This window comes from Astatotilapia calliptera, chromosome 2, assembly GCF_964374335.1.
Source record: "Astatotilapia calliptera chromosome 2, fAstCal68.1, whole genome shotgun sequence".
Classification (NCBI taxonomy): Eukaryota; Metazoa; Chordata; class Actinopteri; order Cichliformes; family Cichlidae; genus Astatotilapia; species Astatotilapia calliptera.
In genome coordinates, this window is record NC_137423.1 from 27,028,106 (window position 1) to 27,049,240 (window position 21,135).

Consider the following 21,135-nt stretch of genomic DNA (forward strand, 5'->3'; position numbering starts at 1 on the left):
TTAAAGAATTAAACTTTATTTGAAGACTTGAAGGTGCAAAACCAACAAACAAACGAAAAAAAACCGCACCAGCACAGCATTAAAAGGCTCATATCAGACATTTACCATGGTACTGTCACTTATTAAGTATGACATTGTTTGATGCTATCATCTACACAAGCACACAATCAGAAACATTTACTTTCTATTCATTCAGTTTTTCCAGTTACAGCAACTCTAATGATCAACAGACAAACAGAAAAAAAAAAAACATTGAGAATCATAGCTGCTCAATAATGTAAGACTATCTGACTGAGATATTTCATAGGCTGCCTGTGTAAAGGACACATACTGGCTCAGCTTTGACTCAGTTTAGTCTTCGAGGCAAAGTCTGCACTAAGTTTCCGCATCACCTCTGCATGACTCTGTCCTGCTAGCTCCTGTCGTACACTCGAGTAATTTTCCTTGACAAAGTTGGCAAAAGGCGTGGGAGCACGTGGCTTAGAAGGCGTCAACAAGACAAGCTGACCAGTGCAGAGGGCGCACACAAATCTCTGCGTGTCCAGTGACTTGGAATGACGGCCGATCCTATATGGAATCACAGTAAAAAAAAAAAAAAAGAGACATTAATCAGGCTGAAATGAGCTCAAACGCTCTGGAAACACACAGTGACTCATAAAATGGAGTAAGTGGTTTTGGTTTACATACGTGTTCTTGCAGCGAGTGCACTGGTACTGGAATTTGTACTTGATGTCATAGCTGTGGCAGCGCGTGACCATCGGCAGCTCCGGATGTGCCAGTGTTGCTTTGCGAGCATAGAGCTTCCAGAAGTTTCCATGCCCGTCCCTTACACCGTTAATCAGCCATGTTGCAGCATGACACATTTCATGTATCAGTGTGTCCCTGAGACGATCTAGCAGGGAAGCACAAAGACAATGTTGTCATACAAGACGAGGTACCTCGTATATATGCGCACGCACATATTCAGGAACAACAGCACAGTAAGAGATTCTAAAGCTCCACAAGGTCGCAGCTTCCCTGACAAGCAAATAATTCTAGGGGACCTTAGTAAGCCATTACCTGCAGAGTCACAGACTTTCTCTGACAGTTCTATGCGGGCGTAGCGGTTTCCTCCACCCTTTTCCTGCCCTGTAACGCAGTAGCCAGCTGTTTTACGCATCTTCTTATTCCAGGTCACTGACATATTCGCAGGGAGCTAAAAAGAAAGAAAGTTAGAAATAAATGAAAACAAAAACTCACCCTGTTAGCAAAGACATTAAACAATGCAATGTATAAATATTTCGTTCTTTACGCAGAGCGTTTCATCATATTTAATTTACAATAATAATAATAATATAAAAAGAATACTGGAGTTTTAAATTGTACATCAATATTGAAAGAACTGCATGGGAGATTCCGGCCTTTGCTCACAGTTCATATCTTCATTCTTGAAACTCATTAGTGAGCATTTTATCATTTAGCACAACAGCTATCCTACACAAAACAACCAGAGAGCTTTGCAGCTTCAATATGTGACCCATCCTTGACTTGTTTATGTCTAACAACATAACACACAATATATTACAGATGGTGGTTCTACTATGGCTGCCAATAGACTTTAGGCAACCAGTGAAAGCAAGGGGTATTTCACAAAGTCTGGAGATTTTCTTTTACGTCACGTGCATCAAATTAAATATTCCTCAACTTCAAATGGAAAACAGTCTAGTAAACAATGACTCTTCATTACCTTACTCTCAAACACTGTGGTGTTGTACAGGTGGTAGAGTTTACTTGTGAGTGCCTCTTTGTTCTGCTTAAAGCTGCCCACATAGCTGGAGCTGGGATTTGTGAGCGACTGCAGGAAGCAGCCCGGGGTCTTACACAGCACATTCCTAGAGGGAAGCAAACAGAGCAAAATGAAGACAAACGTTCGTGTATAAAAGGAAAAGGCTCACTATCTGGTGCCCAATTAGTGCATCCACTAGACGCACTTGCTGGTTGGACCGTGTCTCGGCTCGCTCTGACTGACGGCTGGCTTCAAGATCGATGATTTTCCAGGTGTCTTCACACCTAATGATTTAGAGCCTGGTGTTTGGGATACAGAAGGAACTGAGACTGTCCCAGCAGGCTCCTTATTGCTCTCTAAATTTAATTGGAAAAAGGAGAGCAAGAGATATGAGCATGACAAAAAAAAAACAAAAGACTGTCAGATTCAAACATTCAGAATTAAGCAGTTACCGTACCTTTGCTGTTGTTCGGCAGGAATGAATTCCCTATGAAATTGTTTTTCTTTTTCAGTCTCTCCAGCAGGGATGTGAACTCCTCCTCAGAACTGCTTGAATCATCCAGCTTGGAAGGCATTGAAAAAGTGCGCTTGGGAGAGATCACTAATGTTTTAGCTCCGTTTGAAGGACGACACAAAGGAGACAGAGCAGGAGGAGAGGGGAGTGACGGCGAAGTTTCATCGTCATTGCACAGAGGAGGAGTATTCTCACTGGTCTTTGGAAGTGACTTGGGCCTCGTGTGACGGGTTCTCCAAGTGCTCTTCAGCACAATATTATCATCATCCTCATCATCGCTGACAAAGACAGGTGAATTATACAGAGACAGGGGTCGCCTTGTTTGAGGCTGGGATGTTGGAGTATTGGTCTTCTTAGTAACTACAAAAAAATTTGAGACAAAAATAAATAAATTAACAGACTTTTACATATGCATCTGACACATATTTAAAAAAGCAGCAACAGGGAAATTAGAAAAAACAAGACGCCTGATACATCAACAAAAGCTTTGTATACAACCAGAAAATAATTTGCAAAGTGAAGAACAATCCTCTCCCGGTTTGTAAACCACACAGCAAGTGAACACTGTCACGTAGGCATAAACAACTAGGTGTGACTGATTGATAATCTAGGCCGTAGATCAGTCAGGTGCAACTTCCCAAGATGAGATTTTAGCTCATTTCCCCATTAATGAATTAAATCAATATCACTGTTATATTAGAAGCAACACAACAGGCTGCCTTGCTGATGCAACTCCAAAGGGATTTGTTTCTCCTCCCGGGATCAAATGATAGGTAAATGTGAAGGCTGTGTCATTTATTGTTGCATGTGACATCTCCCGACATTATTTGGGATCATGCTGGAAGTGAGGAACAACAGCAAAATTACCTTTGAAAGATGATTTTGGCTCAACAAAGTCATCATCTGATGAGTAGTCGTCAACTATAAAATTATGGAGGCTGTGAAATTAACCCAGGGGGAAAATGTTTAGCAGTAAATAACATTTACTTCTGACGGGAAATAAAAGTGGTGGATAAAAATTCATCGGACTCACCTGTCCTCACTGCCACTTTTAGATGTCTTCTTGGGTTTGGTATTGGGAGTTTTTGCCCGCTGAAGAACTTCAATGAGCAAAGATAAAATATCCAAAAATTGTATTGGTGGGATATATAGACAAAATCTAACCAGAAGAATGACATTAGCACTTACATGTTTCAAAAGCAGTATTGTCATCATCTGAGCTCACCACCACAATGTTTGAACTGAAAATAATAAAAGTGCTTTTTAAATACTTTAGTTATATCATAATATAGTCATTAGTGTGAAATGATAAATCAGATAGAAAATCTAGATCAGAAAAAGACAAAATGCTTCATGAAAACATTTTCATACCTGCCTGTCTTTGCAGGACTGCGTGGCTTGTGTGAAGTGGCTTTAGCTTGGGGTGTGGCTTTTTCCATAAGAACTAAGGCATTAAAGGGTAATAGGAAAAAAATTAAATCCATACATGAAACCAAAGTCACACCTTTAAGCATTGTACATTAATAAAAAAAAATTTTTTAAAAAGCCCAAACACTTACACCTGTCAAATTCATCGTCACTCGATTCGCTCAACGCAGAGTTTCTCCACTTACTTGCTGATCCATGACCACTTGTGCCAGCATGACGACTCTTACCAATTTTACTCATCAACTGCAAACAGAAGCAACAACAATAATAATGTTTATTTATTTATTCATTTTCAATTATTTACTTCATGGTGATACCATCACTTTTAAATGCAAATCAACAAAATCAACCCCTGCCATAGTGGGTCTCCAAAAAAAAAATAAATAAATAAAATCTGTATATTTAACAAAATTATTTTCTTAGACATTAATAAAGTGCTACCTGAGTACCAACATTTTGACATTAGACTATCAATTGATATTTTTCTTTTTGTTTTGGTTACCATATTTGCTCAATCCAGCATACAAGTTGAATGAAAATAGCATTTTTGTAACTAAGAATGTTTCTAGAGGCTTCAATTGACATTGTGAAATACAACTGTACTCCATTCAAAAATCATTTTTTATACAAATATTTATTTAAACAACCAGCCATCACACAGTTTTGATGCACCTGCCCCAAATTACAGATCGTGATGCCATGACATTTATTATTTGACCAAATTCATTGAAGTTTGAGTTTGTCTTTAATAGTTTTGAGATATTCGTGCTGAAACAATTCCTCAGATGTAAAAGTGCGGAACAAATATTGTCGACCTAGGTTGACGGACTATTTAAAAAATGTATCTCTTAAAAGGTATCTGATATATGAAGCTAAAAGGGAGACGATCGATCATCTCTCCTCTGTCTCAAACGTTGTACTTGAGAGCTATTCTCTGTTCCAGCAACCCAGGCTAATAGTGCCAGTGTGTTTACCAGTTTTTAATGAAGTCCGCGATAATTTAGGGGTTTAAAAAAAGTATGCAGCAAACCTTCTTTTCCGTTTCCTCCAGTCCTCCCTCATCCATCCACCCCATTCTTTTAGCCACTTTGTGAAAAGACTTGGACGTAGCATCGTTCATAGTTTCCTTCAAGTCTGCAATAGCACACAATAGCACGAGCCATTTAAAGTTTGCTCCAGCGCTAACATCAAGCTGGTTTTTTATAACATAAAACCACAGAGTGCTGCTAATTGATAGTTTTTACCAAACATTTTTCATTTAACCAATTAATTTTTCTGGTTGGAACAAAATATATCTATATGGTTGAGGGGTTACAGCCTTTAGCTGAGCAGCGTTAGCGTTACCGTTAGCAACGGGGTCTCTAGCGTTAATCAACTAACATTAACAAGAGCTAGCTGGTTCATTTTCCCTCATTAGCACACACTGAATTACCGACTTATAAAACAAACAAACGAACCCGACAATATTTGTTATTTCATTACCAATTGCGCTTCTGTTATAAGAGAATAAGAGTGGCTGAGAGAATAGGGAAGCAACTACGAAGTTAAATTCAAATCTTGTGCTCCATTGCACCGGAAGTTGTCACCGTGATATTGGACCAATCGTAGCGCGTTCGGAGTGGCACTGAACCATCTTGTCCACACCTACGTTTGCAGGAAAATAATCACGTAGACAAATTTCACAGGAAGATAAAGTTCAATTCAGTTTTTAATGCAATTCTACTTTTAATAGAAAAAATAATCTGTCAAATTGATGTTTAAATCACTGTGGTAGAAATTAATTACAGCAAGTCGTTATACGTCACCCAAACCAACTAGTCACACTGTCTAACTAGACTTGTCATGGCTAACAAAACTTAAATTAATCTATGTGCACATTTGTTATATCTCATCTTACCAGATAATATGAAAGTCTTCTATTACCTGTATCACTTGACTTGGTTGGCTGTCATGCATCAGTCTGACAAGGAATCGCCATGGCTTTTAGTAGCTCCAGACGTACCAACTATGCATTTATATATTGAATATTTTTATTATCTATGATTTATGACAGTCTTATTGGACAGCCACATGTCCTACAGTCAGTCTGTGAATTCATCATCTATGTATTCTAGATTAGAATGTTGGTCAACTATGAATTTTGACATTCACTCCACAGATCAAGCACAAGTATGCAGATTATATAACTACTGACACAAGTTAGCAAAGCAAATGGCATTTAAAGGAGATCCATACTTTAACTCCAATGACAATGAGAAAAAGCATTGGTAACTTATATTAAGTGCATGTAACATAAATATCCAGAGGAAATTGTTCAATTGTTACCACTAATGTTAAATAAAAACATGGGGGGGGGGGGGGGGAATAAAATAAAAAAATAAAAGTCAGCCATTTGGTTTTTCACTGAATTTCTTCTTCCACCTGGTTGTGGGACTGGTATACTTGTGAATGCAGGACTTGTTATTTATTTATTTATTTTAAACACTTCCATAAACGCCAATATTGTTTGAAGATTTCGGCACAGGAAATTTGTTTTCATTTTGTCAGCAGACTCCAATGGACCCAGAAAGGCACAGCTGAATACAAGTACATAAATCTGCCAAGTTTAACAAGGTGCTGTGAGCTGCTGACCGCACACTGATGAGGATTTAAGAAACAAAGGGGGTAGGGTTTCAGTTTTTCACCGGCTTTACCATCGAGTACAAAACACCATACAAAGTGATTGCCATCTCAATATTTATTATATATAGTGCCTCATGGCATCGTTGACAGCGTAAAGGTAAACAGACAATTAAAAAAAAAAGAAAGAAAAAAAAAAAGAAAATTTGCTTAGAAATACTTACCCGCCTGCTTCAGGTTTGTGTGATTTTAAAAAAACCAAAAAAAAAAAAAAAAAAAAAAAAAAAAAATGTATAAGGTATGTAATCTAAAATTACATTTAGGTCTTCCCCGCTGACTTAACAGGAGTTGCTTTTTCTAGATTTGTCCAGTCTTATGAACATGTTGAGAACTGATAATAGTCCTGATAATAAATAGTCCTTGTAATAAACAGTCCTTGCTTAATGAAGTTGGCATTCAGAAGTTCTCATTTTGTCATGTTTTCAGAAACTTAGAACACCTACTTCTGCAGGTATGTGAGAGGAGCTTTAAAAAAACAAAAAAAAAAAAAAACTAAAGAGTTGCAGCAATTTATATTTTATAATTGCATGTTAAAGCTGATGAAACATGTCAGGTACAATTTCCATGGTGCAACAATGTCATTTTTAAAACACACAACACTCTTAATCCATTTATAAATAGATCAACAAGTAATGACGGCTGGAAATTCTCTCCACAAGCTGCACTTAGTCCCATATGCACAATGACAGAAGAAAGTAAATCCATCGATCCAAGTACCAAAAAAGGGGAAAAAAAAAAAAAAAAAAAAAAAAAAAAAAAGGAAGCCAGGCATTCACAATCCTTTCATGCTCACCAAATACCTATACTGTGTTTTAGGACAAGAGTCTCAGAAGAGTTGCCTGAATGTCTCAGGATCAATCTGGCTCAGTAGATGCAGATGTGAGAGGCAACGATCAGTGTAAATGGGATATAAATGTGAACATGTGTAGGCTCCTTGAAAACAAGAGTCCCATTAATAGCAAAGGAGAGTGATACAGACAAAAGTTCGACAAGGGGCTGGAGTGGAAACGGACCATTCAAACTATGGTGCTGATGGGGGTTTAAAATGGCTGGGGGAAAGGGGAAAATAATTCTGCATGCTTCCAGTTCAAGCATTTTCACTAGCCTCTACTGCCTGGTGTTTGACCAAGTGATCTGGCTTGTTGCCATTACTGTGGTGCTCCCACATCTGCAGATAGAGCCTCTCCAGGTCCATTGTGTACTGCTTGGTGTTGAAAAGAGGGCTGCAAATTCTCTGCTTCCAAACACGCGCTCGGACCATCTTCAGGCTATAGGAGGAGGGCGAGTAATCAGAGTTCGCAGGTGACAAAGTATGTTTTAAAAATAAATAAAATTAAGTGTTTAGGATAAACATCTACTTACTATTCCATGTCGGAGCCCAGTTTGACTGCTATGTCCTCATAGTCCTGGCGGCTTTGAGCTATTAGATCAGGGCAGCCCAGACAGTTGAGTTGTGAGGCAGCCACACGGGATGCAAGAGTCTCACCTACAGTGGTGTCAATATTTTAAAAGAAAACAGGTTTCAATTAACATTCTCCTCATGGTCATGTTTTTATATTTTTTAAAATCTGTTAATTATTCAACTTGTGTTATGGCAACAATTGGTAGTAGGGCTGCCACAATTAGTCGACTAGTCACAATTATGTCGACTATCAAAATAGTCGACGACTGATGTGATAGTCGACGTGTCGTTTGAAGCTTTGTAAGATCCCAAAAGATGCAGGAATAAGTAGTAGGATTTAAGAGTGTAATAACAGAATGAAACTAAAGATGGCAGCACTGCATGTACAAGGAAAACCCCGAAGAAGTAGCTTTGTCCCAGAATTAGAGCAGCCCGGCTCAATTTCCAACAGTGGCGGCAGCTAGTTAGTTTTAATATTACTCTTATTATTCTTTCTAGGTCACAAAATAAACGTTTAACATTTTCAGGCGAGAATGTAGCTGTGCAAACCTCAAATATCTGCTCAGTTTATCAAGACACCACATATTTTGAAAAGCGCTCTGATGTCCGTTACCCACTAGCTCGATAGCTAGCCGTGGGCAAAGCTCACTAGAGCCGGTGAGAACCCCTGACTCCGGGCAAATAGTTTTCAAACCCACCGCCGTCTTTCGCTACTCAGGTTAAACATATATAAGTCACTTAGATAACTTAAAAATGTTACTGTTTGGCTTTTAGTATTTTATTTGTTCCTGAGTAAATCGGTTTGGCTGAGATTAAAGTTATAGTTTTTACACAGCTGAATAAACGTCAAGCAGACAACTGATTATCAGAAGTGTAACATGCTCGAGAATATACTCCGGTGTCCCGTTATATTTTAGATAGCAAGGAGTTTATTAAACTTCACCGAAACAATCTGCAAATTTCATTACAATTTAATAAACTATCATCTTGTCTTTATTTTTAGTTAGCACATACCTTAAACACTTAAAGCTGTAAGCTAATGATAGTTATATAAGAGCAGATGCTGCTGGTGCACCAAGCTGTACGTTTACGTCCAATGGATGCATGATCTGATTAGTCGACTAATCGCAAAAATAATACGTGACTAATCGACTATCAAAATAATCGTTTGTGGCAGCCCTAATTGGTAGCCAAGCCTATTCCTGAAAACTCTGCTCACCAGGCATAGTAACCATGGGTGTTCCAGCCCAGAGAACATCCATGCCTGTGGTATGACCGTTGCACAGAGGAGTGTCTAGGCACACATCAGCAAGCTGGCCCCTTCTCACATGCTCCTCCTTGGGGGCCACAGGAGAAAAAATGATCCGAGAGCCTGGCAGACCCATGTTCTGAGCATACTGCTGGATGTTGGGCTCACCAACTGCAGGGAAGCGAAGAAGCCACAATACGCTGTTGGGCACGCGCTTTAGGATCTGCAACAAGACAAATGTTAAGAGATTGATTATTTATTTTTATACACACGCACGTATATATGTACACACACACACACACTTTGAAACGCCCTTAAACAGAATTTCTTAGTTAAAGGAACTCCAGTTCATTAATAATAAGGACAGTCCAAACTTACATTGACCCACATCTGGAGAGTAGGTGGATCAATCTTGTAGAGCTGGTTGAAGTTGCAGTAGACAATGGAGTCCTCTGGGAGACCATACTGAGAACGAGTTGTTACAACAATCGTGCGTGGCACCTCCTCCCCAGTTGCAGCTTTGTTACTGATCTAAACATGAGGAATGAAAATATTGCGGCCTTAACGCTTACATTTGTTTTAAAGTGTTTTGTTTTAAAGTCCCTCCTAAATGAGGGAACATTGACTAAAATACTTCTGTAAAAAGAAGCAGCATGTGACAATATATGGGAACGTGACCAGGGTGTCCAGACAGTGTGTTTACATGAAGCAAAAGTGGCCAAAGTGTGTACGTCTAATAGTGACTCTTACCTGTGTGGTGGCTAGGCCATTGCTGACAGTGAAGCCATTGATTGTGACCTGGATTTGGCCTTGATTGATCATGTTGATGATTGCTTCAGCTGCTGTGTTCATGGGAATTACAGGCATGGACAGGGCTCCATTTGTGTCACAAGTAGATTCCTGGTTGTTGTCACACTTCATCTGGTCGATTAAAAAATAAATAAAACATGTTCATCAATAATCAGAATTATTGTTTCAGATTAAACATCTGTTTTAATAAAGTTTCTGGATATTTTTCCTTACTCACCTTTATCACTTTGACATCGGGCAGACTGTCCAAGAAGGCCTTCAGATCAATACCATTAAGAACGATGCGGTTGTCAAAGATGTGCCCGTTAGACTTGAAATCAATCACTGCCTTTTTCTGTTGGTCAAAAATAAATAAAGTTACAACAACAGTGAAAGTAAAATTTTAGGAAAACAAGACAGCTCATAGAATCAATCTGCAGCATTGTAAGGCTGGACAAACCTTGAGGTGAGGGAACATGTTGGCATGGTCTCCAATGAAGAAGGTATTGGGCATGTAGGCAAGTTTCTCTGAGTACTGCTCAGCCACTTCTGTAGGCGATGTCTCCTTGTCTGTGATGATGTAGTCCATGAAGGGAGCTCCGCTGGTTCCAGGGTAACCTAGCCACATAGCCTATAGAATAGGTAGAAATTGTTAGCTGTGCGTTTTCACGGTCAGTATATTGCACAAGCAGAAATATAGCTATCCCCTAGACAGGCTAACAATTTACATGTAAGGCTTACCTGAACAGGGGCAGGGCGGAGGGCGAAGAGCTCATTTCTTGCTCCCTTGGTGTATCCATTCATATTCACTAGAATGTTGATTCCATCCTGGTGAATACGATCAGCTGCCTTGCCATTGCAAGGTATCTGGAGACAAAAATTACAGTTTATGTAAATGGCTAGAGTTCCTGACATTGCATCTGACAGCACAATGGTTGAAATGACTTCCAAGTTAAAAATAGAAATGCTCAAGGTTGATGTGTTATAAATAGAAAGATACTGTTGAGGAAACAACATGTTACGAGTTACCTGTGAGAGGTCTGTGAAATGATGAGCTTCAGCGACCACTTTCACACGGAAATTGGTACTATCATCAGGGCTGAGTGCATAGCAAAACACCTTTAGGGTAAGGAAAACAAAATTAAGACTTTAGTCAACACTGTGTCAATACATTGCAGAGTGTAATAAGCACCGTTTTTTTTAAACCATAAAAACCAATTCAGAGTTGAAATTACCTCAAATTTTTCAGGATTGTGCATTCCAGGAATGGACTGCATCAGGTGGGAGGTTGGATGGTTGCCAAAGTCAGAGCTTACATATCCAATGCGCAGACGTCCACCGCTAGCTTTCAGATCCTTGGGATGCTCGTAAGCCGGTTTGTGCAGTGCATTAATCTGTGGAGTAAGTAATGTTATAAGAATACGTGTACAGTAGGACAGTAAAGTCTACATGGCAGATGTTTGACTGACAACATAAAAATTTGTTTGCCCAAAAATCATTTCTTACCCCCTATACCTTCATCACTCCAAGCGACCCACTCACCACCAGCTTCTCTACTTCTTTATACCCAGTACCTTGCTCACCCCCCTTACCTTCCCCATACCCTGCAGGCACTTCCATCACCAGCCACCTTCCACCCTCCCAAAATATATATTAAAGCTTTACTTGCTTTGATCATTTTGTCTACCTTGTCCAGGCAAAGGTTTCCGTGGCGCTCAGCAATGGCCTTGCGGAAGCTGTGAGAGAGCGGATACAGCATGCTGTGGTGTGGGTGCACTGAGGGCAAGCGGTTCTTCTCCAGTTGGTCTGCCACAATGCTCACAAGCTTTTTCATCCGCTCATCATAATCTGTCCAGTCACACACAATCTGAAAAAGTGGGGGGCAAAAACAACAACAAAAAGTAGTCAGAAAATTTGTTTTGATAACAGCAGAAGTAAAAAAAAATAAAAAATAGAAAGATGCAGTATAACAGCAGATGAACACCTGTAGGCAGTGTGCCAAGTTGCAGTAAGCATCAGGGAAGTCAGGCTTCAGTTTCAAGGCTGTGCGATAAGATGCAATAGCCTCTGGGATGTTTCCAGAATCCTAAAAATAAAATAAATACAAACATAAAAATTAAAACTCCAAAAGGCATACTCAACTAACAAACGGGTGCTAACTCAGGTATCCATTGCTCAATTTTTAATTAGGTTTGTGTGAAAATACATCTTTAAATTTACTAATTTAATGTGAAAAGCAACATCAGAAGCAACCTGGAGGTGGATAATCTAATAGTGAAGTGCTATATCTATCTATCATCTAGAGAGAGCATATGAAGAGTAAAATTAAGAAATAGTCCTACCTTATGGATTGAGGCTAAATTGCTGTGAGCATCAGCAAAGGCGGGGTTGATCTGGATGGCACGAGTATAACACTGCAGAGCTCCCTGAACATCTTGCATTTCTTTTAGTGTATTCCCCATGTTTGAGTAGGCATCAGCAAATGTGGGGCTGATTCTAAAATTCAAACAGACCACATAACAAAATTACTCAGCTGTCAGGTCTTTTTACACAAAAGTAAATAATCATAGGAGTGTCACAGGAGAGAAATTAATGGATTTAATTTTTCACTCATATCTGGCAACACTCAGGTGGCTTCACAGTATACTTACTGCTCTATTTTCATGTACAAACTTTAAGTTATTTAGCAGCAGTTATTAAGATAGCAGCTTTTTCGGTAAATGTTGCCAACGGGACTTTTAGGAATGCTACAAATCAAACATCCATTTAAAGTTAGTAGATCAGTAACATGTCTGAACTAAGACAGCTATTCTCACTTTAGAAAAGTGACAGGAATGATTAAACATGAGCCCAACAAAGAAAAAGAAAGCTAATTTCAGGCATAAACTCAAAGTCCACAGTTGTCTCCAGCATTCATTTACAAACCTGATTGCCTCTTTGTAGTGCATGAGGGCTTCCTGCAGTTTTCCCTGCTGCTGCAACACACTGGCCAAGTTAGAGTGAGCTGCTGCAAACTCTGGGAACACCTGATGAATAAAGTTTGAATAAGTATCACCACATGATCATTTTTACTGTAAAAGTGAATATTTCAAATCTGTTAATCTTGACAATGTTAAACCCACCTCTAAGGCTTTTCTGTAGAGCTGAACAGCTTCCTCGATGTAGCCCTGCTCACGCTTGATATTGGCCAAGTTGTTAAGGGAGTCGGCATGAGTTGGACACAAACGCAAAGCTGTGTTGTAGCACTCTTCGGCTTCAGACACCTGTTAGGGAAAATAGAACTCAGTCAGTAAAAACTCAGCAAGTGTTTAATGACCTCAGAGGTACTCAAGATTCGAGACAAAAAACACATTACATTTCCTTTCTCCTTTAGAGCGTTTGCCAAATTGCAGTAGGCATCAGGAAAGTGGGGCTGCAATTCAATAGCACGGCGGTAGGTGTCAATAGCAAGGTCAATGAGGCCCTGCTCATAGTAGACACAGGCCAGATTTCCATGGACAACAGCATGATTGGGGCTCAGACTCAGGGCTCTCAAGTATCCAGCCACAGCTCTGGAAGATGTGAATAAAAGTTATGAATATTCTGCAAACATTTAAAATGAAATGATGTATGCTACAACCTAAAAACAAAAAACCCACAAGCAGATGCAAAAATCTGTCATGATTCAGACTCACCTGTCAAAGATGCGGGCCTCCTTCAAAACATTGCCTAAATTGATGTATGCATCAAGGAAATTTGGATCCAGTGTCACTGCCTAAAAACCAAGGAAAAAGACTTTATATTTGATACTGTTAAGGTGTCTCATAATATAGTTTGATTAATGTTACAAAAAACTATGCAACTGACCTTTTCAAAATGGTGTATGGCCAGCCATATCTCTCCCTGGGCATTGAACACACAGCCCAAGTTGCTCCAAGCCACGGCAAAGTTGGGCTGAGTCTCAATGGCTTTCAGGTAACAAGCCTTCAATGGGTTTAAAATAACCACAGGAAAGGAGAAGAGGTAGAATGGGAGAGGTATAGTGCATAGAAGGGGGGGGGGAAGGGTTTGATAAAAAAAATAAATTTAAAAAAAAAAAAAAAAAAAGAGATTGAGAATAAAAGCAAAAGAGAAAACAAAAAGCAAGAGAAAGCAAAATTAGTGACCATTCTCCATGATGGCAAAAAGTGAGTCTACAGCATGGGCTCGCCTGCGCACAAGTCTGCCGCGCAAAGCTGCAATGCTTTTTCCTACGCTGCGCGGATCCAACCGACACCCACACATAGGCCCTCATCCTCCAGTTATGACCACATCCTTACCAAATGTAGTGGTTACTAGAGCCAGTAAAATCTGCTGTCTGCCCACCCTAATAACAATTTTTATTAAAATTTAAAGTACCAACAAACAAACTGCATGAAATCTCTATTTGATGTTAGCAAGGCATCTCACAACCTGGGATGCTGGGCATTTTGTGCAGGTGAAAGTCCCTGTAATGCATGCGCAAGAAACACGAGCGCGCTGCGTGGGTCACCACGCCTGTGCACCATATTATGCTCTTTGCATGACCTTGCTCCTGGCAAAGGTTCTTATTGCGCCGCTACGCTTGCTGAATGGCCACGTGAAACAGCTGCAGACCAACAACCCCTGACAGAACACTTGCAACACCAGACTGGCACACACTCGGCACCCACAAAATGGCTCTGAATACAGAGAAAGGCAGTGGTTAAATGCTAAGATAATTACACTGCCATTTGTCACAAAACGTTGTCTTTGGTTTTGTCATAAGCCAATTACACTTGAAATTTAGGGGCACTTGGCAACCAGGCTGGTTGCAAGAGGGGGGAGGTCCACAACTAACAGGCCAAAGGGAATGAAGGGTATGGGGGAGCCGCACGCTTGCGCTTTCCGCCTTTTTGGTTGCTTGGAAGATATCGCTGCGCAGCCCCTGCGTTACTGCAGACTCACAGCGCACTATCTGCATGATCATCAGAACGCTGCAACTCCAAATAAAGAAGGGAAATCAAAACAAAACAGGAAAAAAAATAACCAAAATGTAAGAGTTAGAGGGTTCTTACTTGTTTTTCATGATTAATGCTTCCAAAACCAAGTTTCTTTTTTTACATAATATAAAGTTGGGTAATTAGTATAGCATATTTTAAGAAATGCTTACTGTAATGCTCTACTATTATTATTACTATTATTATTTTTTACTTTTTTCTTTTGCTCTTCAAAAGGAAGCCACAAGACAGAGGAGCTCAAGCATGAAGTAAGGTGGTTTTTCTTTTGTTGGCAGTTACAAACCCGTTACCATATTTTTGGACTTTGTCAGAGTGGTGGTCGCAGCTGGCTGGAAGAAGAGGAGAGGACTGAGGCTGCCCTAGTGTTCCTTTCCGCCAGGCACCTACGCAGGAATAGTGTCACCCACCTGAAACCTTCTAAATAACAATATCAGTTGTGGAAAAACCAAAAGAGACAAAAATCAGAAAACAAGATCGTTAGTAAAAGTTCTCAAACAATACATTTTTTTAAAAATATGGAAATAAAAATAAAAAAGCACTTTTGTCCAAATAACAAACAAAAACTATAATACTAGCCTTAGTTTTCATTCATGCAAATGAATGTTTCATTTCAAAGAAAACAAAAGGAATGCTTTAGGGGTAACTGGGAGGGAAGAAAGGCTTTGATCTGTGCAGTACCAGGGAAAGTCAAGCTTCCAGTAAATTCTCAATTCAGTTTTTACAATCACAGAACAGGAGGGCAGTTACTGGCTTGATCTTGCCCAAATGAACTGATCCCATTTCTTTGGGAATAATATTACATATTTGAAGAAAAAAGGGAAGAAGTATTAATCATGGCTTTTCTTTTTTTGCATTTTCATGAAATATTTATAGAACTTTGATTTCTTTATCCTGGCCTGCTTTCTTGAGTCCTGGCCAATGGAGAAAAGTCTGTGGTTTAATTATTTGTATCTAGAAGCCTCCACAGCTCTGAAATAAAGAGGTCATCGCTGTTGCGCGTGCTTCTGTCTTTCTAACCCAGCATCTGACGCAGGCGGTGGAGTACCGATGGTAAGCTGTCTGCCTGACAGCATTTGTGCCACTTTAAGGCATGTGAGAATGACTGCTCTTAAATCCATATGTTCAGTTAACAATTTAAAAGCAGTGGATATCTGAAGAGATAACCAGCTGGATAAAATCCATCAAGTGGATCCAAAAATTGATGTATATGTGCGGAAAGGCACTGTTGGGAATGTGCTCAAGCACTGATTAAATGAAACTGAAGGGTCAGGAAGACAGCTTTGAGCGCGCCCACTCCACCAATCCTCAGCAAGCGCGCGGGGGGGCGGAGCGACAGAGCTGGGGAGCTTGTGACTCCCTGATGCTCCTCCCCACTCCTTTACCCCCCTCTAGCACGAAATAAGATGGCCTGTAACCAGCAAGACAACTCCATAATCACAAATTTAACCCAATTCAGGTAACCCCCCCCCCCCCAAGAATATAGATACATTTAAAAGTGATAAATTGAAGTGTAGCACCCCCAAACTGACAGCAAACTGAGAAGAACCTGTCATAAGGGCACTTGAAAGAAAAACAATACAGGAGTATAGTAGTTAGGTTAGAAACCATCTTATCTTTTGCACTGCAAAGATAAACTAACTTTTCATCAGTTCATAATTTCTTCAAAGACCGAGCCAGCGATTTTCCTCCAAAGTCAACTTTATGGAAATGCATGGGGCCGAGGTTAGTTCAGCTGTGTGAATTTTGAAACTCCAGCCTTTCTTCCTGGAAGGGAAAGGGACTGATCTCTGATAAGAGGTCTGTGTAAAGCAAAGGACATTGGGACTAAAAGTGATATAGGGTAGAGACGAATGTAATGTGTACACTAAAAATTTTTTTTTTTTTAAATGTAAGCTGTCTAAAAAAAAAAAACAAAAGAACAAAACAGTATGTGTATTGCTTTGTTTTTTTTTTAAAAAGAAATTCAGAAAACCTGATTTCCACATATGGGTGTTAACCCATTACAGTCCAGTACTTCAAAAAGGTTTAAAATAAGGGGATAAGAAGCTAACTGCAACTCTGAAAAATGAGGAGATGCTTCCATTTTCTGTCCTTCACATAAGTGGGTTGAATAGTAAGACTGCTTTAAAAATGTCAAAGCGGAGAAAAAAAAAACAAAAAACATCTATGGTCTTAGTGAGTGACACTAAAAACAAAATTGATGGACAAGGAGGAAAAAAGAAAGAAAGAAAAAAAGATCTACAACAAAAATACAAACGCCACATCTAAGTATACGCCAACGCGCTGTAACATACCTTGGCCTCTTCCAAACGCCCGAGGGCTTTAAGCAAATTCCCCAAGTCACTGCGCACACAATATAGATCCTGTGAAGATGGAAAAAAAATTTTAAAAAAAATTCTATAAACAGCCTATTTGTGGCCATTCCAACTAAATAAATGTATAGGGCATTGACACATACAATTTAGAAAAAAATATAAATTAACTCACTGGGTTGTATTGTAATGCGGAGACATAAGCCTGCACGGCTCCCTCCATATCTCCTGCGGCCACCAGAGCTGCAGCCAAGTTGATGTACCCGTCAATAAAATCTGGCTTGAGTCTCAGAGCATGGCGATAATGCTCTATTGCCTCCTGCAGCTGCCCACGCTCCTTGTACACATTCCCCAGGTTGGAGTAGGCCTCAGCCAACATTGGGTTCTGCTTGATGGCCAAGGTACTGAAATGAGCAGACCTGCAAGGAAAGATTATGCACAAACTATTACACTCCAGAGCTGACACAGTTGGTTCAAACTGCTGTGCAGAAACAACAGCAAGGCCCAAGATGTTAAAGAACAGAAAATTAGTTTAAGATGCATTGTCAAATATGATGAAAATCCCAAATATCAAGACACATTAACATGAGCCTCAGCACCTGAGCAAAACTTTTTATTCAAATGTCTACTATGCAAACATGCAGGCAGTACAGCCCAAAATAAGTTGTGATGAAAATACCACGAAGATGATCACCATATTCAATTTGATCCTGTGAGCTGTCATGGAACATTTTTACTAACCAACAGTTTTTGGGGTAAACAACAAAAGCATACAAGTTTAGCATTTGTATTATGGTTAAATACCAAATTCAACAGCATTACAAGGCTGTAATGATACTGGCATTGTCCACATTTAAGGATTTGAAATGAGTGAAAAAGCCTTTAGATCATATTACTTGAAAGACCCAAGCACCTGAAAAGAAAGGTTACACTCCAACCACCAGAAATGCACAAAACCCAAGTTAAACCACATAACAGGATTTGCACAAGACAGCCCAGCTGCTCCACAGGACTCCCCAGTGTGTGCACTCAAAGCCAAGACGACCCATTTTCCTCTGCTACTGCTCACATGCCCAGTGTGCTTTTCCACCCCCCCAACACCTCACCTGTCGAGTCTTCGGCACTGGAAGTGGATGGAGGACAGGAGCAACAGCACGCCTGTGTTATCAGGCTCCTGCCTCCACAGCTGCATGCAGTGGCGCTCAGCTGCCTCAAAATCCCCTGACTGATACTCCCGGTGCGCCAGCTCAGCCAACCCTTGGAAGGAAAGCATACGTTTTGTTGGTTCTGGAGCACCAACATAAGCCAAGGAGGGGGAAAACGACACGTTAGAGGTGATGGAAAAAATTAAAATCAGACAAATGATAACAGAATTTTTTTAAAGAGGAAAATAAGACAAATGCTTTAATTTAAGAAGAGTGACTAACACAATTTGAACTCAAAATAAAAGGGGGGGGGGACTCATGATACACATTTGGGGATTTTACATCTTATTGTGTGGGTAGGAGTCACAATAAAGTCTAACAAATAAAAAAAAAAATGGAGGAAAATAATGTGTGTGATGGGAAAACAGGCAAGCAGATGGATGAAACAGGTGTGAGAGGTTCTGGCAAAAACTCTCCATAACACATTTTGGATGTTTAGTAATTTATCATATCAAATATGTACTTTTATGAAACACCAGATTACTTTATTGTAACTTATTCTAATACAATTTTTATGTTTTTTTTTGTGTGTGTGTGTGTGTGTGTGTGTGTGTGTGTGTGTGTGTGTGTATGTATGTATGTATATATCTGAAGCGGTAGTGAACACAGAACGCTCTGCTCCAACAAAACAAACTAGTTATTCAAAGGTGGGGCTGAGAAAACAAAGCCGCATCATATAGCTAAACTTTTACTGCAGGGCTAATAATGCAGTAGATCCGGTTTGCTCAAGCGGTCATGACACTTACGTAACATTACTTGTGGAAAGAGTATAGCTTAAAATGCTTAAACCACCAGTCAATGCGCGAAAATACCGGGTTTCAGAACCGTTCTGGTATCAGTATCGCCGATAACCTTTGGGATAATGCTACCATTAGCCTAAAGGCTATCTGTGCTAAGCGGTAGACACAGGCCAGACTTCAGTAGCAAGGCCCCCCGATAACAAATTTCAAAGACATCTTCAAGCCCCTTTGTGCTTACTTAGCTTTCACAGCGACCCTTAAACATGAAATCAATGAAACAAAAATGGTATACCCCGAGCAAACCGCTAAAGCACCTTCGTGGAATGCTTATTCGTCTGCGTTAAAGTGTGACTAGTAGACAATTTGCGGCTACTTCGACGCAAACCTGTGCTAAAAGCTAAATTACGCTAATGTTAGCTTTAGGGCTTTTATTGTCGCGATACGAGGTAGAAATTTGAGCCCGCGTTGCTATTACTAACATGTTCTTCCACGTTGGACAAAAGACAAATTTAATAAATAAAAACAGGGTTAAAATAGTTTACCTATTTTCTTTTTTTAAGGTCTATTTGTTAGATACTAGCTCGATCGCATCTAGGGGGGAAAAAACCTACACAAGGACACAGTCTTTGAAGCTTGCCTTGTTGCCTTCTGTGTAGAATTACTTGCATAAAAACAGCAAACCTGTGCTGTCGGCCACGTTTCCCACTGAGCTCGCCATCTCCTCGGTCTTCGAGTCTTGCACGGTGGTCGTCAATGTGTCCTCTAGCAGATAACAATCTCAGAGAAAAAAAATTGCGACAAGCAGAAAACACGTTGCCCCAATAGCTATGCAGAGTTAGCTAAACTAATGTCCTAACGTATGTTTCTTTTTCCCCTAAAGCGACAAATGTAGATCTCGCAGTGGTTAGTATCAGCTGGCTAATACCCAATCAATTGTCTTGCTGTTAAGAGCTCGTTTTTAAGCTAACATGTTACGTGCTGTTGGTTTAATGGCTCTTGCTAGCTTCCCCTTCCCAACAAAGCAGCAGTGGATCATAAAATGGCGAGATGGGTGGAACTCGTTTTTGAGATAAACTAGATCCGTTCACCGCCGTTACCGAGACACGTGTGTAAAACTGTAATAAATATCGCACGTAGCGATGTGAAAATATTTCAGAAGATTTGTGATTACATTTTTCTCCTTTTATCGCGTGTTATTTCTTTATTTACTAAAGTTTAAAAAAAACATATTAGGAACGATGCTGCGCGGAAGAACACATTGGTGCAGTGAGACGGAGTGCAAACGGAAAAAGCCAGCAGAGAACCGGTTTTAAGATTCACGAGGCAGATCGTCTGTGGATTGTAACGTGTTACCACAGCCACACGAGAATAATGTGAGACACCGACATTAAATAACAGTGGGTGGATTCTGTTTAAGTTATGCAATGCACAGCTGGAGATCTACGCGGCTCTGCTATGCAGATAAAACAGGCGCAAAAACTGAAGTGGTAGTGATGTTAACTAATATACAATTCAAGAACTAGTTGTCACAGATCATTCAGATCACCAAGCAAAGTTTAATATTAAACACAGATTAATGAGATAAATTATGATTTATAAATCCCAATTTGTGAAAAAGTAATTGCCCTCGAACCTGTTTTTAATGCAGACTTTGACTAAGCCACTAAAATATCTTTATTTTGCTTCTGTTTTTGTTTTTCCTGTTTTTTAAGTCATTTAGAAGTGGACTTGGTGTGTTTTGTATCATTGTACCACTCATAATCCAAACAGGCTTGGGCTTCAGGGCATGAAGTGCTAGCCAGACATTTTCCTTCAGGATTTTCTGGTAGAGAGCAGAATTCAAAGTTCCATCAATTACGGTAAGTCGTCCGGGTCCTGCAGCAGCAAAGTTGATTACCTCACTTTGCCCCACCTGGGGCACACAACAACAGCCTATCCTTAAATGACTGTGTTAGCCCATGTCTATCCTAGGTGGAAAACCCAAGTGGGCCCTACGTGTGTTTCCCATTTTGGACCAAGTTAAGTGTTTCCCATGTTTGACCCAGCAAGGACCTA

The 21,135-nt window shown here is 39.9% G+C and overlaps 2 protein-coding genes across 9 annotated transcripts; both read right to left on the minus strand.

Annotated features, from left to right (window-relative positions):
• gcna (germ cell nuclear acidic peptidase) lies at positions 1-5,330 on the minus strand. The gene is made up of 13 exons (XM_026190650.2): positions 5,190-5,330; positions 4,738-4,841; positions 3,839-3,950; positions 3,651-3,723; positions 3,468-3,520; positions 3,313-3,379; positions 3,147-3,217; positions 2,223-2,639; positions 1,971-2,121; positions 1,727-1,871; positions 1,060-1,195; positions 688-892; positions 1-567 (listed from the first exon to the last, which is right to left on the minus strand). The coding sequence occupies exons 2-13, from the start codon at positions 4,825-4,827 to the stop codon at positions 336-338; spliced, it is 1,752 nt and encodes a 583-aa protein (XP_026046435.2). The 5' UTR covers positions 4,828-4,841; positions 5,190-5,330; the 3' UTR covers positions 1-335.
• Positions 5,331-6,429: 1,099 nt separating this feature from the next.
• On the minus strand, positions 6,430-20,103 carry ogt.1 (O-linked N-acetylglucosamine (GlcNAc) transferase, tandem duplicate 1). Of its 8 annotated transcripts, none has more exons than XM_026190740.2 (22): positions 19,762-20,103; positions 18,242-18,392; positions 17,311-17,554; positions 17,118-17,186; positions 13,673-13,789; positions 13,501-13,580; positions 13,182-13,377; positions 12,949-13,089; positions 12,752-12,852; positions 12,169-12,322; positions 11,811-11,912; positions 11,514-11,693; positions 11,062-11,220; positions 10,856-10,945; positions 10,568-10,693; positions 10,287-10,457; positions 10,065-10,181; positions 9,788-9,958; positions 9,416-9,568; positions 9,008-9,260; positions 7,749-7,872; positions 6,430-7,654 (listed from the first exon to the last, which is right to left on the minus strand). In XM_026190740.2, the coding sequence occupies exons 1-22, from the start codon at positions 19,796-19,798 to the stop codon at positions 7,474-7,476; spliced, it is 3,117 nt and encodes a 1,038-aa protein (XP_026046525.1). In that variant the 5' UTR covers positions 19,799-20,103; the 3' UTR covers positions 6,430-7,473. The 8 variants fall into 8 exon arrangements, with proteins under 8 accessions (XP_026046525.1, XP_026046518.1, XP_026046509.1 ...); XM_026190733.2 differs by having other exon boundaries at positions 7,749-7,884; XM_026190724.2 differs by having other exon boundaries at positions 7,749-7,884; positions 11,496-11,693.
• Positions 20,104-21,135: the final 1,032 nt, after the last annotated feature.

Excerpts from the sequence above, each read along its gene's own strand:
- ogt.1 (XM_026190689.2), bottom strand. The coding sequence starts at position 19,798 with ATGGCGAGCTCAGTGGGAAACGTGGCCGACAGCACAG. Across the intron at positions 13,378-13,500 it reads GAGGCCCGCATCTTTGACAG|AGCTGTGGCTGGATACTTGA; the intron begins GTGAGTCTGAAT and ends CACATCTTCCAG. Across the intron at positions 7,655-7,748 it reads CTGGGCTCCGACATGGAATA|CCTGAAGATGGTCCGAGCGC; the intron begins GTAAGTAGATGT and ends CTCCTCCTATAG.
- gcna (XM_026190650.2), bottom strand. The coding sequence starts at position 4,827 with ATGAACGATGCTACGTCCAAGTCTTTTCACAAAGTGGCTAAAAGAATG. Across the intron at positions 3,380-3,467 it reads CAATACTGCTTTTGAAACAT|TTCTTCAGCGGGCAAAAACT; the intron begins GTAAGTGCTAAT and ends TGCTCATTGAAG. Across the intron at positions 3,218-3,312 it reads AAAAGTGGCAGTGAGGACAG|CCTCCATAATTTTATAGTTG; the intron begins GTGAGTCCGATG and ends TTAATTTCACAG.